Here is a 15730-nt window from a genome sequence, read left to right as displayed (position 1 = left end):
GGATGTTTATGTGTCGAGGGCAAGCTCGGTTACATTAAGTCCAGACTTACTTTAGGGTAGGCCTTCAACAGGCTAATATGCACAGTAATTCTCTAAGAGGGCGTTTTGTAGATTATGTCAAGTACAACGAGGTGGTAGGTATACAATGGCATGGCTCCTTCGAGTCAGTTAATTTTAATATTCTGTGTATGTTCAACATACCTGAGGTTCATTGCTTCATATCCTATGTATCTGGCACAGAGCAGGGTTCAGTCAACAAACAAAATGAGTGAAATATCTGAATAGCCCTCAAATTTCTCACCCATAAAAAGGAAACACAGTAATAACAATGTTTCAAGGGTTGAAGAGTTGGAGCATTTTGTGACAAAGACTATTTTTCTTATTAAAATCAAATTGAAACAGGGTTACAAGTGAAAAAGATAGGTGTAAAAGATGTAAGGGATTACTATCCAATTATTGTGTAACTGTGACATCTTTGCTTAACTTTGCTGAAGTTCACTTGTAAAGGGGATGATCCCACTTACCTTGAATGGCTCTTATAATCGGCCAAGCACCGTGACTGCGTGTATCATACGGTGTTGTGGTTGAGAGCAGAGGATGGGAGCCAGCCTGCCCACATTTGAATCTCAACCTCGCCCCTTACTATATGTGGGATACTTGCTATGTGTGTGATATTAGGCAATTTAATTCATTTCTTTCTGCCTCAGTTTTCCTAGAAAACAATAAGTATATTTATATACTTATATTTATATTGTGATGAGGATTACAGATAGAATAATTAATGTTAGATATTAAGGAAAGTTTTTTTTTTTTTAAAGAGTTTATTTATTTGACAGAGAGCAGGAGAGACAGCGAGAGAGAGAGCACAAGCAGGGGGAGAGGCAGAGGGAGAAGCAGGAGAGGCAGAGGGCTCCCACTGAACAGGGAGCCCAATGTGGGACTCGATCCCAGGACCCTGGGATCATGACCTGAGCCGAAGGCAGACGCTTAACGACTGAGCCACCCAGGCACCCCTAGATATTAAGGAAAGTTAGCTGCTCTTATTATTTCACATTTTCTATATAATAGCAGGGAAGAGCTCAGGCCTGCCCTAATTTTTTTTTTTTTTTTCCCTAGGCTGCAGCTGCTTAGACCCCATTTCCTCCACCCCTCCCAAACTGAGCTCCGTTTTAAGGAATACCTTCCCCGACCAAGTTCCACAACTCTTGGGTTAGCCCCTCTGTCCTCCTCCAAACCCATTTAGTTTTATAAAAAATTCAGCAGTGCTTATTTTTTGTGTGGCTATTAATGTACAGTTACATTAATGTTCCTGGATGATTTGGATTTGGATCGCTTTCTCTCTGGATTACCTCCAGTATTTGCCAGTTCAGTTGATGGTCAGCTAAAACATAGAGGAATTCTTGATATCTAGAATTTGGAAGAACATAGAAGGGCAAACTAGAAACAAGAATCCTATACCATCCTGCATCTGACAGTATGGTAAGAGAGGAGGATGAGACTGACGTGATAACCTGAGACAGTTGTCACAGGGTTTGTTAGTTACATGACATGCTGGTGTCACTTCATCACCTTAGTGACAGTTTAAAAAAAAAATAATTTAAATAGAGCATGTGCATGGTTGCCAATGTGCTGTTATTTTGATTGCATCCTTTCCCGCACGTTAATGCAGTTTACCCCAAATCATTGGACTGTGTGTCTTCCTTAAATTAATGGCCAGTGAGGCATCAGTAAGTCAGCAAGAGCTTTCTTTTTTTAAAGATTTTTTTTTTTTTTTATGGGGCGCCTGGGTGGCTCAGTCGTTAAGTGTCTGCCTTCAGGTCAGGTCATGATCCCAGCATCCTGGGATCGAGCCCTGCATCGGGCTCCCTGCTCCACAGGAAGTCTGCTTCTCCCCTCTTCCACTCCCCCTGCTTGTGTTCCCTCTCTCGCTGTGCCTCTCTCTGTCAAATAAATAAATAAAACCTTTTTAAAAGAAAAAAAAGGGTTGCTTTTTTTTCCTTAAAAAAACTTTTTTTAAAAAAATCTATTTTGAAAGAGAGAGCGCACATGCATGAGCAGGGCAGAGGGAGAGGGAGAGAGAGAATCCTCAAGCAGACTTGCTGCTGAGCGCAGAGCCCGAAGCAGGGCTGGATCCCAGGGCCTGGAGATCATGACCTGAGCCAAAATCAAGAGTCAGACACTTAACTGACTCAGCCACCCAGGTGCCCTGGCCAGCAAAGGTTTTTAAGGAAGAACCTTCCAGTAATCTCCTAAACACTTCCTGCTACTTCAGATAGTGGGACTCTGCAGGGATGCCAGCAAGGAACAGAGAAGGAACAGGGAAGACACTCTTTGATCCAGTATTAATAATGGAGTCCAAGTTTTCATATTACTTCAGATCAGCAAAATCTATAGGTAAGCAAGTTAAGGCAGACTGAACACTCATAAGTAACCTCTGTATGCTTAAACTCGCTTATGATTTGTATTTCCTTTTGAGGACAGTCCTAAAGATGAGCAAGATTTTTAAATGATTAAGATATTTACATTAGCTTGGCTCTTTCAATGACATATATATATAATCTCCAAAGGCGGAAGTTAGAGTTAAGAGTGCTTTTCACGTGAATATACTAAAGCGAGGTTATCAACCATGGAGTGTTCAATATTCACACACAAAAAATATCTGGTGCATAGAATTCTTGCGCTCAGCAGATGAAGAGCAAAAGACTGCTATTATTGGTGGCTTCTTATTTACAGCCTTGTCAAAATTATGTGAAAATCTTTCTCAAGAACCAATCTAGAGAATCATCTTATGTAAAGTAGGGTGTGTGCCTAGGTCGCTCACACAGGTTAGGGCACAGCTATTTTGGTGCAGCCAGCCTAATATGTGGGGTTCCATGTAACTGGTACGCTCCCACCAGAAAGAGATGTCTTCAAGCAGATTTCTAGCAGCAAGGTTGGCATTTAAGATACATGTGACAACAAACTTCAAGGAGAGGACAAATCCACTCGTAATAAAAAGGCCATCAAGACTTAACTGTAAGAACTTCTCCAACTCAGAGAATATTTTCTTTCTACTAAGAAAACCACTTATACTCAGGTTTAATGTCCTAATTTAAGAAATGAAACCCTATGATCCAGCAATTGCCCTACTAGGTATTTACCCAAAGGATACAAAAATACAGAATCGAAGGGGTATAGTAACCCCAATGTTTATAGCAGCATTATCAACAATAGCCAAACTATGGAGAGAGCCCAAATGTCCATCGACTGATGAATGGATAAAGAAGATATATAGATATATAGATATATATCTATATATATAGATAGATATAGATAGATACAGATATATATATCTATATATATAGATATATATAAATACACACACACACACACATACATACACACAATGGAATATTACTCACCCATCAAAAAGAAAGAAATCTTGCCATTTGCAATGATGTGGATGGAGCTAGAGTGTATTACACTAAGTGAAATAAGTCAGAAAGACAAATACTGTATGATCTCACTCATATGTGGAATTTAAGAAAGAAAACAGATGAACATATGGCAAAGGAGTGGGGGAAAGGAGAGGGAAACAAACCGTAAGTGACTCTTAATGGTAGAGAACAAACAGGGTTAATGGAGGGAGGGAGGTGGGGGATGGGCTAGATGCGTGATGGGGATTAAGGAGGGCATTTGTTGTGATGAGTACTGGGTGTTGTATGTTAGTGATGAATCACTGGATTCTACTCCTGAAACCAGTATTGCACTGTATGTTAACTAAAATTTAAAACAAAGAAATGGAAGACACTAAATTAATCTTTAATTTATATTCCACTTCTAGGTCTGTTTTCATTGTCCCTCTAATGCAAACTGTGTACCAAACACTACAAATCCTATATCTCATATATTGTCCACCAGACAATCTCACCAACCAAAAAGGTGATGATGGGATCTCATTTTGAAGCCAAAAGAGATAAACACATCAGTCATTTTCAGATAAGCATTAAAAATAATCCTTTAGGTTTCTCTGAAAATAGCAACATTATCTTAAGACAGAGCACAGTCATGGAGGGGATAAAGAACCCAAAACAAATGAAATCTTATACAAAACAAGAATTGAGTTTTTGTCCAGGATTGCAGTGGTCCATAAATTAAAAAGACTTCTGTCAAATGTCAGTTCCTAATTATATCTGTCTCCTGACCCATGACGTAGATTTAAACAGACCCATGGTTAATCTAAACAGATGCAGTGACCATACAACACCCAGTCTATTCATTTGCCTACAAAGTGGCAGAAACTCAACCTTGAATTAATAGGACTTAATTCTGCCTAAATCCCTAGTATAACTAATAAAATGCCACTTTCGATAAGATAAATGCCCAGATTTTTTTTTAAAAAACAATCCAACAATAGATCCTCTATCAAGGACAAATATCTTGCCCCTTAACAGTGTATTTATAATGAGAGCCAAAATAAAACGGTGCTTCAACCAGATTCTCATTTCCTAAATACCCCTTCAGTTCATAAGAAAAGCGTCATTCTAGATGAAAACTCCTCATTAGTCAACCTTGGTCTTATCTTAACCAGACATTCCTGCTTCGAATGAGGTCGTGAAGATACCACCCAGGTACTTGTCACGGCGTCTAGTACCCACACCTACCACTCTCTACAGGCTCACAATGCCTTTAAAAACCTTCCGTGCAACATTGAAAACCTTGTTATTTGTGTATTTGGAAGCAAGTCTGCTTATCATTCAGAAAAGTCCTTGTAACACTTCTTGTCTCTCTCCACCATCTCTCACTTTTTGAAAGACTTCAAGTAAGAGCAAGGCCTTGGCAACAAATTAATGTATCGCGTGATTCCATTTACATCTGTGCAGTGGAGTTTACCTGGTATCTTGCATATGGATCTAAAGTGTAGCCTGAGAAGCAGAACTCACCCACCCTCTTCATTATAAAAATAAAAACAGAATCTTGTATGGAATTGTCAAATCACTATGTTGTACACCTGAAACTAATATAACATCGTATGTTGACTCTACTTCAATAGTAATAAAAAAAAGTAAACACCTAGAATCTGCTAAAATCAGCATCTAATACTGACAAATGATATACATGTATCTTCATAATAATTTCACCTTGCAGGGAAAAGAAGATCCCAACAATACTGAAGTTCACTTCCTATTGCTCCTTCAGTTCTCTTATATTAATAATTTACAAATACCCTTTGTCAAATGCTTTACGTGCCAGGCTCTGGGTTCATCCAAAGATTTAAAAGATGACCAACTCATCATCTTTACAAACCAAAGCATACATGGATTAAAAATAATATAATTGGACACAAATTCAGGTAACCATAACTAAACCCAGTGAAAAGAACATGGTCTACCTTTTGGAGGAATTGTCTAAAATCCCCCAGTCAGTGACAATTGTCCTTCTTCTCAGCAATGATACACCAGTTGCCATGATCATTCCCAGAGCTGAGAACATGCAGCTCTGCCACGTGCTCCTTCAGCAGGCCATAGAGCTCGCCTTCTCGAAACACATGGTAGTAGCGCATAAAGGCTCTGGAATCCAAAACGTTGGGCTGTTGGTCTTCGACAGAAATTGTCTCCTCTGGGTTCGAATCTGTGGAGTCAAGTGCAGAAATCCTTCTCAGGATTCTACTAGCAGAAGGGGGACCTTCTTCCACATCACCTGCATTCATGCCATTCTCACTAGTATTGGCGCCTTCCAGAAAATTCCCATCTCCATTTCTCCTAACTTCTCCTTGTTGGTCCCCACATAGATGTTTCATTGTGGCTGGTGCTCTCGGCCACTCCAGTTGCTTTTGAGACGTCTCCACAAACACATCTTCGTCTAAATTTTGCTCCCTTGTTGAAAATGGTTCTTGGGGACCTGAGTCTAAACTGGCGTGTGGGGAAGGCTGGATGGATATAGTGCTATGGGCCCAACCTTCTGTATTTTTCAAGGGTCTCACCCTTTCAATTTGTTTCCTCAGAGTTGATTCGTCCAAAGACCTAGAGAAAAACCAGGAGCGAAAAGATTTTCCTAACGTGTTAGAGAATCCATTTTCTTCCTCCCCTCCCTTATAAATATCTGCACAACACATTCTAGCCATCAGTGGCTCATAGTCCAGGCTGTGGGATCGTTGTGAATGACACTGCTCTTGAAAACAAACAGAACAGCTACAGACAGGGCAGGGAGGATGGTAGGGATGGCTTCTTTCTGAATGTGCACACGGCTGCTTTCTCCCAGGTTGGCTGGAGTCTGCAAAAAGCCGGGAGCATAAGGCCCTGTTCCACGGAACAAGCACATCTTGCTTCTCAAAGTGCCGGTTCTTTTGTTCCATGGCCCACACATAAATCATCAGCTGGCCTCCGGGAACTAAGACCCTGGCCATTTCTTTTATTGCTCTGATTCTTCTTTGTTTTGTAGAAAAATGATGTATGACTGAAAAAGAAGAAACTAGATCTCAGTGTGTATACATATACGTAAACCGATGCATTCAGACATTAGTATATTCCATACAATAACGATGCAATTTCAACATGCAGGAAAGCCTCCTTATTTCCTACATGGCAGGATAGATGGTGGGAACAGCACAGCCTTGCTTTAGGGGAGACATAATTTTTGTCTCTGGCTCCTGTACTTTTTAGACAATTTGGGGCAATTATTTAACTTCTTTAGATTTCAGATTTCTTTGCCTATAATAAGACACTTAAATAATGTGTCCGTTCCAAATCCTCTTAATTCCCAAATCCTATGAAATTTGTTAACTAGAAGGATGATCAGTGTGAATTAATGAAATTTTCCTGGGAGCACTATGTTAGGTAAGTATTCCCTAGTAGAAAAACTATGAAATAATTCCTTGCTTTAATGAATGATTGGTACTTCTAAAGCACCAAAAGGTTAACACCACTAATCAATGTTAACAAAATTAATAAAGCAAATAGAAGTGGAGAAGAATGTTAAAGATTGTTTTTCTATTTAGATAATGCAACAAAGATAAGCCAGCCAAGCCCAAGTCCAAATAATTGCATATAATTTTTTAAAAAGTTAATATAAATATAATATTTAATATTTAATTTAATACAGAAGGTTGGGCTCATAACACTATATCCATCCAGCCTTCCCCACATGCCAGTTTAGACTTAGGTCCCCAAGAACCATTTTCAGCAAGGGAGCAAAATTTAGACAAAGATGTGTTTGTGGAGACGTCTCAAAATTTAATATCAATATAAAGTGGTTGTGTATGTATTCTCAAAAAATCAACATATAAATCATTGTTTTACTTCTAATCCCTGCAAAGTTAAAGTGAGATTCAAGTAGGACTGCCTTTATCCAGCCTTAAGTGTGTTATTAGGCATATTTTAATCAAATAATATGTGGAAAGCGCCAGTCTATTAGTTCCGAGAGGAGTTTGATCACAGTTCTGTGTCAAGAGAAACTATCAGATCTCTTTCCACATGCAGGGGTAAGGCCCACCCCATGTCTCAGGTAGGAAATTGGTTCTAAGGGGAGTCTGGACACTACTGCTCAGGTATGAGTAGTGAGAGGAGAGATGGAGGGGAGGCTAGGACAGTTCCTATAACCCTCACCACAATCCAGCTGGTAGTGGTGTGTTAAGCAGATAAATCTCTAGTTTACCTGCCACAGAGACATAGCAAATATCTAACATGAGATTATTATGGAGATAAAGCTGTCAAAGGAAGATCATTCAACAGGCACATTTGGTCTTGTTCCCAATCAGGTTTTTGTTCCTATCAGCAGCACACACACCCTGGTGTCTCTTGCCCCGCCATGCAGCAGTGTGAGAAGCCAGAGAGGTATGATGAGGCTAAAATGGGTTTGAAGAACAGGAGCCCCATGTATTTTATCCTAGATCTGTTAGTAACTCACCTTGTGATCTTTGACCAATCACTTGACTTCACGTGGCCTCAGACTATTCCCCACTCCTATCCCCATAGGGCCCTTTATAATGGTCCATTTGAAAGCTTACATGTCTAGAGACAGAGTCTTGAGCTAAAAGGAGGCACAGAGGTCAGGAGGACAAAGACTTAAGATGATGCTAATGTTCATATCTAGGACTATTCATGGTTGTTCATATCTCCCATGACTTGCACCTAATTCATGCCAGAACTTCTGTGGGTGTATCTTGCAAATATGGTCAATCCTTATTATCTGTGAATACTGTATTTGCAAATTTTGCTACTTGCCAAAATATATTTGTACCCCCCCCAAAATAGCACTCTCCGTGTTTTTGTTGTCATTTGTTGACATGCACATGGTGGCAAAAAACTCCCATCATGCATGTTCCCAGCTGAGATCGAACCAGGTGACCCCTGCTTCCTTGGTTTGGCTTACCTCCTGTCAACAAGTGTCCTTTCATGGTCTATTTAGTGCCACGTTTTTTGCATTTTGTGCTTTTCGTGTGTGATTTTGCTGTTTAAAATGATCCCTGAGCATAGCGCCCAAGGGTTCCTAAGCGTAAGAAGGCTGGGCTATGTCTCAGAGAGAAAATAGATGTGTTACAGAAGCTTCGTTTGGGCTGTTGGCATGAGCTCAAAATAAGTTTTCTTTAGGGGCACCTGAGTGGCTCAGTCAGTTGAGCATCTGACTCTTGATTTCTGCTCAGGTCATGATCTCGGGATTGTGGGATGGAGCCCTGCCTCAGGCTCTGTGCTGGGCCTGGAGTTTGCCTGGGATTCTCTCTCTCCCTCTGCCCCTCCCCCTCTCCCCCACGCTCTGAAAAAAAAAAAATACATAAAAATTAAAAAATAAGTTGTCTTTAAACAGAGACACGGGCGCCCGGGTGGCTCAGATGGTTAAGCGTCTGCCTTTGGCTCAGGTCATGATCCCAGGATCCTGGGATCGAGTCCCGCTTTGGGCTCTCTGCTCCGCGGGAAGCCTACTTCTTCCTCTGCTTCTCTCTCTCTCTCTCTCTCTGTCTGTCTCTCATGAATAAATAAAATCTTTAAAAAAAAATAAATAGAAACACATGTAAAACAAGGCTGTGTATTAGCCAGTTGACAAAAACGCTGCAACCAGAGGCTCAGGGAAACCTAGTCCTGTAGTTCCCCTGGGAGCAATGGCTCCGTATTCACTAATGAAGTGTTCAAGAGACTTAATACAGTATAATTACTGTGAATAATGAGAGTTGACTATGTTCCTTTTGGGGGGCCAAAAAGGAAAAAAGCATCATTAAAACCAGACTAATACAATAATCTCTTTTTAGCAGATTCGTAAGTCTTCAACATTCCAGGATTCTGGGCTTCAAAAGAAGTCTTTTTAAAAGGAGGAAAGTCTTTATATGTATTTGTTAAACATTTGTTCTGTGATGATTCATTTTTAATAGCATAATATCACCCAAGAAATATCTCAATCTTTTATATTGCTGCTGCTGTTTTTTTTTTTTTTTTAAGATTTTATTTATTTATGTGCGAGAGAGAGCACTAGCAGGGGGAAAGGAAGAGGGCCAGGCAGACTCCTCACTGAGCAGGGAGCCCGCCAGGAGGCTAGATCCCAGGACCCCAAGGTCATGACCTGAGCTAACGTCAGACGCTTAGCCAACTGAGCCACCCAGGCACCCCTGTATTGTTTTATGTTTATATTTAACATGTAATACTAAGTAACCTTTAGGCCATATTTTTTGGGAAAAGTTTACAAATGAAGATTTCTTCATTATATAAAAAATGTATTTTAAAACATTCTAAATGGAGCCAAAATGGGATACGAAGATACATTTACATGAATTATCAATGTCAGGAAACTATATTGAATCTTTAAAGGATAAAAAAAAAAATCCCCTTTTGTTTAAAAATCATAATCACAACCTAAAGGCAAAAATAGTACAATATAGGGATTCTATAGCAATGTATTCCTACTGAGACCCCAGAAAATAGTGAGGTTGAATTCAATTACTGGATTCTAGAACTAGATGGGAAGTTACACAAGATCATTTTTTTTTTTTTTTAAGATTTTATTTATTTATTTGACAGAGAGAGACACAGCAAGAGAGGGAACACAAGCAGGGGGAGTGGGAGAGGGAGAAGCAGGCTTCCCGCAGAGGAGGGAGCCCGATGTGGGGCTCGATCCCAGGACCCTGGGATCATGACCTGAGCCGAAGGCAGACACTTAATGACTGAGCCCCCCAGGCGCCCCATCACAAGATCATCTTTAAAGTCCTGCTGTATCTTGATATTTTATGATATATTGTTATGTAACTTTTCCAGTGTATAGGTCTCAAATCTCTATCTAAAAGCATTCAGAATCCATAGGTTTAGCATAAAGCAGAGCATTCCAACCTCAGCACTCCTGATATTTCGGACTAGATAATTCTTTGTTGTAGGGGGCCACCCACTAGGTGATAGTCGGTTGTACATTCACACATCCAGTTCAGCCAGCTGAAAATGTCTCCGGACAAGGACAAGTGTCCCCTAAGGCTGGCGGGGGCAACAACATAAACCCAAGCTGAGAACCATTGACATAAAATAAATAGTTGATTGGCACTGTTTTAATATATTGCTAAATTTTCATAGAACTGTCAAGCTATTCCAAAAGTAAGTGGAAAGAGTGTTTCTTTTTCCAATCTGCCAGCAAAACATAATGAATGTATCATTAGGTATGATGCTTACCTTTCAAAGTATTATTATTAGGAGACATGGAAAAGCAAAAACTATATATTTCTTCATGTGAAGATTAGCAAAAAGTGTCAACATACAGATTTCTAAACAGGGAAGTAAATATAAATGGACCTAGGAGAGACAGACTATCAGAATTTTTCATAATATGGTTCTAAATGTGAAACCTAGCTGAAATGACCACATCACATTAATTTATAGTTACAGTTCCTAAAAATACACGGTGTGTTTCCACCTAAGGAAGCATTTTTCTTCAGAAGATGGCAACCAGGTGTGTTGCATTTCTTCTGCCGACAAGACGTGAGACTTCTGTTGAAAGCCGAGAGAGACTTAGAGCATTTCCCAGGCGCAGGAAAGCCGGGCAGTCTCCCCCTGCCCCCAGTGGTGCCCCAGAGGCACAGCCTGGACGTGGGGAGCCTTGCAGACTCTAAAACTGATGTCAACGAACAAAAAGAGCAAAGAATACACTTCTCTGACCTCTCTGCGATTTCTCGTTCTTTCGGTAGAATGACCAGCCCCGAAACTTTCTTTCCACTCAAGATTCAAAGCATTGTAATGAGTTGCTTGGTGTAACAGGAATCCCTCCTCTTCATGTTGAGGCCCCAAATGGACTTAACAGTTTCGACTGCAAATAAGTGGGGCTGTCGTAGAGCAGGTTTCCGTGGCAACCGTCTCCTGCCAGTCCCAAGGACTTTCACGGCTGTGGCATCGGGCCTGCAGCCCCTCGCTAAGCAGAGATCTAGTCCCCATCTAAGGTCAAATAGATCGAGTCCTCATTTCCTTCAGGAGAGAGCAAATAGTCTTACTCTGTATTTTTATCTGACAATCAGTTTTGTATCTAGTCAATTTTATGTAGGATCCCCTTGCTTTGACGAAGCTCACTGGAGTCAAATAGATTAATCTTTTAAGTGTATTGGAGCAAATGATTTGCTGTGCAGAAGATTTTCCTCTTTGCGGAAAATTGCTGCAAGATTCCCTAGCGTATTTAAATAGGACTAACGGACTCGGTTTCAGAATTACGTGCATTGCGTAAGAGAGCCTTACCTGTGCCTGTTTCAGGCATGGGGTTTTGTTTTTCTTTTCATTTGTGGCCTGCGTGTTTGTATGGGCACACTTGCTGGGAAAATAGCAACATAATCCCTAGACTTCTGAACAATCTTTGGCATTAAGAGAGCTGAGTGGCATGGCATTATAAAAACAACGCAGTCTGGGACCAGGTGGGGCCATCTTCCCTGGTGCCTTATGCATCAGTGAGCTGTAGGCTGCATGACACAGCCTGCCAGGTGACATTCAGTGCATCAGTTTTATAATGTCCTGCTAATAAAGGAACACTCGCGACCTAAAGCAGGTAATATGACTTCTAAAGTTCTACTTCACATTGGAAAAATCTGGCTTCATTTCAATATAACCAAGTAGAAAATATTCCAATGAGTAAAATTCCCTTAATGCTTTCTTACTCATAAGTAAAAGAACTGGGAATGAGTCATCGGAGAGAATACAATACCAACTGGAAGGCTTGACTAGTTATCACAATCCCAGGTACCACCACCAAGTACCTTTGAGATTAGTTCAGTAATCCAGTTGAAATATTTTTAATAAAAATTAGATCACATGAATCACATAGACATTTCTACAAAGAATGCACGTTGAGTTGTGAGAAGGGCCTCCACCATGTAATGTCATTCTCAAGGTGAAGAGCGAACGTGTGGCCAGAGGCTGCCTTACCTCCTATGGAGATGATAGCATCCAAGCCCTGGTCCCTAAAGGGGAGCTGAAGGTTGTCACATACCATGACTTCACATCCTCTGCTCCGGGCAATCTCTACCAACGGCCCACAGTAGTCACAGCCCAGGGTATACACCTGGCTGTTCACTTTAAGATACTTTCCAGTCCCACAACCTGTAAGAGAAAAACCTGTGTTACGCGCCGTCCTTTCTGGGAAAGTAGAACGCACAGTTTTTCTTATAACAAGCAATAGAAATAACTTTGTATTAACGAACTGAGACCAATGACAGCATGGCATGAAGGTATTCACAAAAGCCAAAGAAAAACCTCCAGAGGGCACTTACAGATTTTTACTTATAGGAGGAGAGGGAGAGGGATCGGGAAAAAGAAATTATATTTATCAAACATTTAATGAGGTCATGCCTGTAGGGGTGAGCACGCAAGCACCACCAGAGACTGTTAGCTGGCTCACGGCAGGAGAGGGGGGTTTCCTAGACCCCAGGAGTGATGCTCAGTCCTTTATAAAAGCTACCTTCACATACATATTTCATTATGCGAAGGTCTGTATGTGATGGCATTTATTCTCATATTATCTCTCCAGACATTTTTTAAAAGATTTTATTTATTTATTTATTTGACAAGGAGAGAGAGAGCACAAGCAGGGGGAGTGGCCAGGCAGAGGCAAAGGGAGAAGCAGGCTCCCCGCAGAGCAGGGAGCCCAATGTAGGACTCGATCCCAGGACCCTGAGATCATGACCTGAGCCAAAGGCAGACACTTAACTGACTGAGCCACCAGGCGCCCCTCTCCCCAGACATTCTTACCACTCACTGGCTGTGTAAAACAAACTACTGCCCACCATTTTTCATTGGATATAAATAAATGAATGTATACAATAAAACATGCTTTTCAAAAATGTTGAATTTGAATGAAAAGGGAATTTCGGTATCTTTTCATCCAATCTATTGTCAGTTCTAGGTTTTAAATGATCTCTGTTGACTCAGTATGCAACTCTTAGAATTACTTTTTTCTTAAACAGACCATTTTTGACATTCATTTTCTGGTGGCAGAGACCCAAAGAATTCAATATTTACACAACCCAAAGATCTAGATCAATCGGATCTGATACTACAATGAAGAAGGAAGTAATAGGAGTGAGTAACCATCTTGAAACAAAGCCTTCTAGGATCTGGTACCTAGTATTATATTTGCACAGACATAGCAGCTAATTCCTTTTCCAGAAATATTTAAAGATATCATTAGAGCTGATATTTGTGCCTACTGGCATTAGCTCTAGATTTTTCTCCCTGAAAAAAAAATCTACCACTAATCAAGGACGTTTAGTTGGTTGCTTCGGAAATACGTCACAATGTTCTAATGACTCCCTCTTGATAGGCCATTCAAAATTATATGAGACACTAAAAGCATAATTAAAGTTCATCGATGCCAGCTGAGACAGTGGCGAGCCTGTGAATAAAAAAATAAGATTTCCAGTGTGATTATTTCAATGTAAATGATTGGGGTCTTAGAAATATTTTAGATCTCACAGCCATGGTTCCCAAGAATGCTTACGAGAAAAAGAAACCAATATTTGAGGGGAGTTATGGGGAAAATAGGAATCACAAAGTATTTAAAAATGGCAGTCCTGAGTATTTCAAAGATGATGGTCATAGTTGAAGAAAAAATAGTCTTGCAAATCCACTTGCTTTTTTAATTTTAATTGGCTCAGGGGATACATTTAAAAAAATGGAAAATTACCATAGAGAGACGAATAAGAACAGGTTTGTCATAGACTGCTGGTTATCGGTGGGGGGGGGGGGGGGCGGTGAAACAGGCAAAGGGGATCCAGAGCACACTTATCGTGATGAGCACTGAGCAATGTACAGAATGGTTGAATCACTACATTGTGCACCTGAAACTAATATAACACTGTCCATTAATGATGCTGGAATTTAAAAAGTAAAAAACAAGAAAGAAGAACAGGTTTGTGGACCATTCGAGCTAGAGGGAGGTGTTCAGAGGGCATCTGGCAGTACTGAAACCACTCGGGCCTTTTCAAATCTCAGCATCTCCTGAAAGGCTTCCAAGGCCCATGGCACCCTTGATTTATCCCATATTCATTATTTTTAAGCTTTTATTTATTTGTCAGAGAGAGAGCACAAGCAGGGGGAGGGGCAGAGGGAGAGGGAGAAGCAGACTCCCTGCTGAGCAGGGAGCTGGACATGGGGCTCAATCCCAGGACACTGAGATCCTGACCTGAGCCGGAGGCAGACGCTTAACCGACTGAGCCACCCAGGTGCGTCCCAATCCCATATTCATTTCTGATGACATTCAGTTTCAAGGATAGTGGTGGATCTCCCAAGTATGATGCCATTATTTATTTTCCAACTGCATACACTGAGATGCTAAAGAGGGGCAGATTCTATCCTAATGAGATGGGGAACACTGCCAAGCCTAGTGACCCCATTATCTTAAATGTGCAAGAAGCCTATCAGAACATTTTTGATATTGCAGCAAGCTCCAGCACACAACACTCATGCTGCTTTACAAAATCTCATTAAAGGATAACCTCTCGTAGTACTGAAGTGAGCAAACAGAAAGTGCCTGTAGGCTTCCATTCCCTCTTTTTTCCATTCTGCACCACACTCAGAGAAGAAAACAGATACTTGCCCCAATTCCACAAAATGTTTTGGTGCAAGGTGGGCAAATGTTTGCTAGAAATAATTAATCTGTTTCCCCTTAAGTTTGTAGGAATTACATTTTTTAAATTAAGTTTTTGTTTTGTTGCTAAGACCGTTATCTGAAAGAGAATTCTCTTTTCCCATGGGAAAGAGAAGAATGTATAGCCTATTTATTTCCCATTTTATATACATTTCTTGAAACCAGAGATGAAGGGATATGTTTTATTCTGTAGGCATATTATGTGCCTACCACAAAGCAGAGGTTCTACATTTCCATTGACTCAGTGCAGGAATGGTAAATAGAGAATGACTTAGCAAATCAAATCTGACCACAGAGACTGGGAATAAGTACATACAGTGAAGAGGCAAAGGGAATCTTAATTATTGAAAAGTTCATTTTTATTATGTACACAAAAATGCAATTTTCAATACTACTGGGACAGACGGTTGTCTCTGATGTCGGGTAAAAAGGTAACCTTGCCCAAAAAGAATCGGGCTCTGGTCTTTTTCCTGCTTTCTAAACTAATCTAAATAAAGCTCTCAAACCCCAGAACAACCTCCATGCCGCATCTAATGTCCTTAGTGACAAGCCCATTTTAGGTAACGGCATTGCCATGACTGCACAGAGCCTAGCATTTCCTGAGAGACTTGGGATTTCTGCTGTCTTTGAATCATGCAAGTTCTTTTCACTTAGGCTATAG

General features: G+C 40.6%; 1 protein-coding gene across 5 annotated transcripts in view; it reads right to left on the bottom strand.

Annotated features, from left to right (window-relative positions):
- Nucleotides 1-3158: 3158 nt before the first annotated feature.
- Nucleotides 3159-15730, bottom strand: part of TRMT9B (tRNA methyltransferase 9B (putative)) — a 60660-nt gene continuing 48088 nt past the window's right edge. For all 5 annotated transcript variants that reach the window (XM_078069670.1, XM_036077106.2, XM_036077088.2 and 2 more), the window contains 2 exons: nt 12351-12524; nt 3159-6435 (listed from right to left, as the gene is read on the bottom strand). In XM_078069670.1, the coding sequence (XP_077925796.1) occupies nt 5402-6435; nt 12351-12524 (1208 nt within the window). In that variant the 3' untranslated portion in view covers nt 3159-5401. The remainder of the gene's footprint in view (nt 6436-12350; nt 12525-15730) is intronic.

The sequence above is a fragment of the Halichoerus grypus genome, chromosome 3 (genome assembly GCF_964656455.1).
Source record: "Halichoerus grypus chromosome 3, mHalGry1.hap1.1, whole genome shotgun sequence".
Taxonomy (NCBI): domain Eukaryota; kingdom Metazoa; phylum Chordata; class Mammalia; order Carnivora; family Phocidae; genus Halichoerus; species Halichoerus grypus.
The sequence above is the reverse complement of the archived record's forward strand: the minus strand, read 5'-3'. Positions and strand labels throughout refer to the sequence as shown.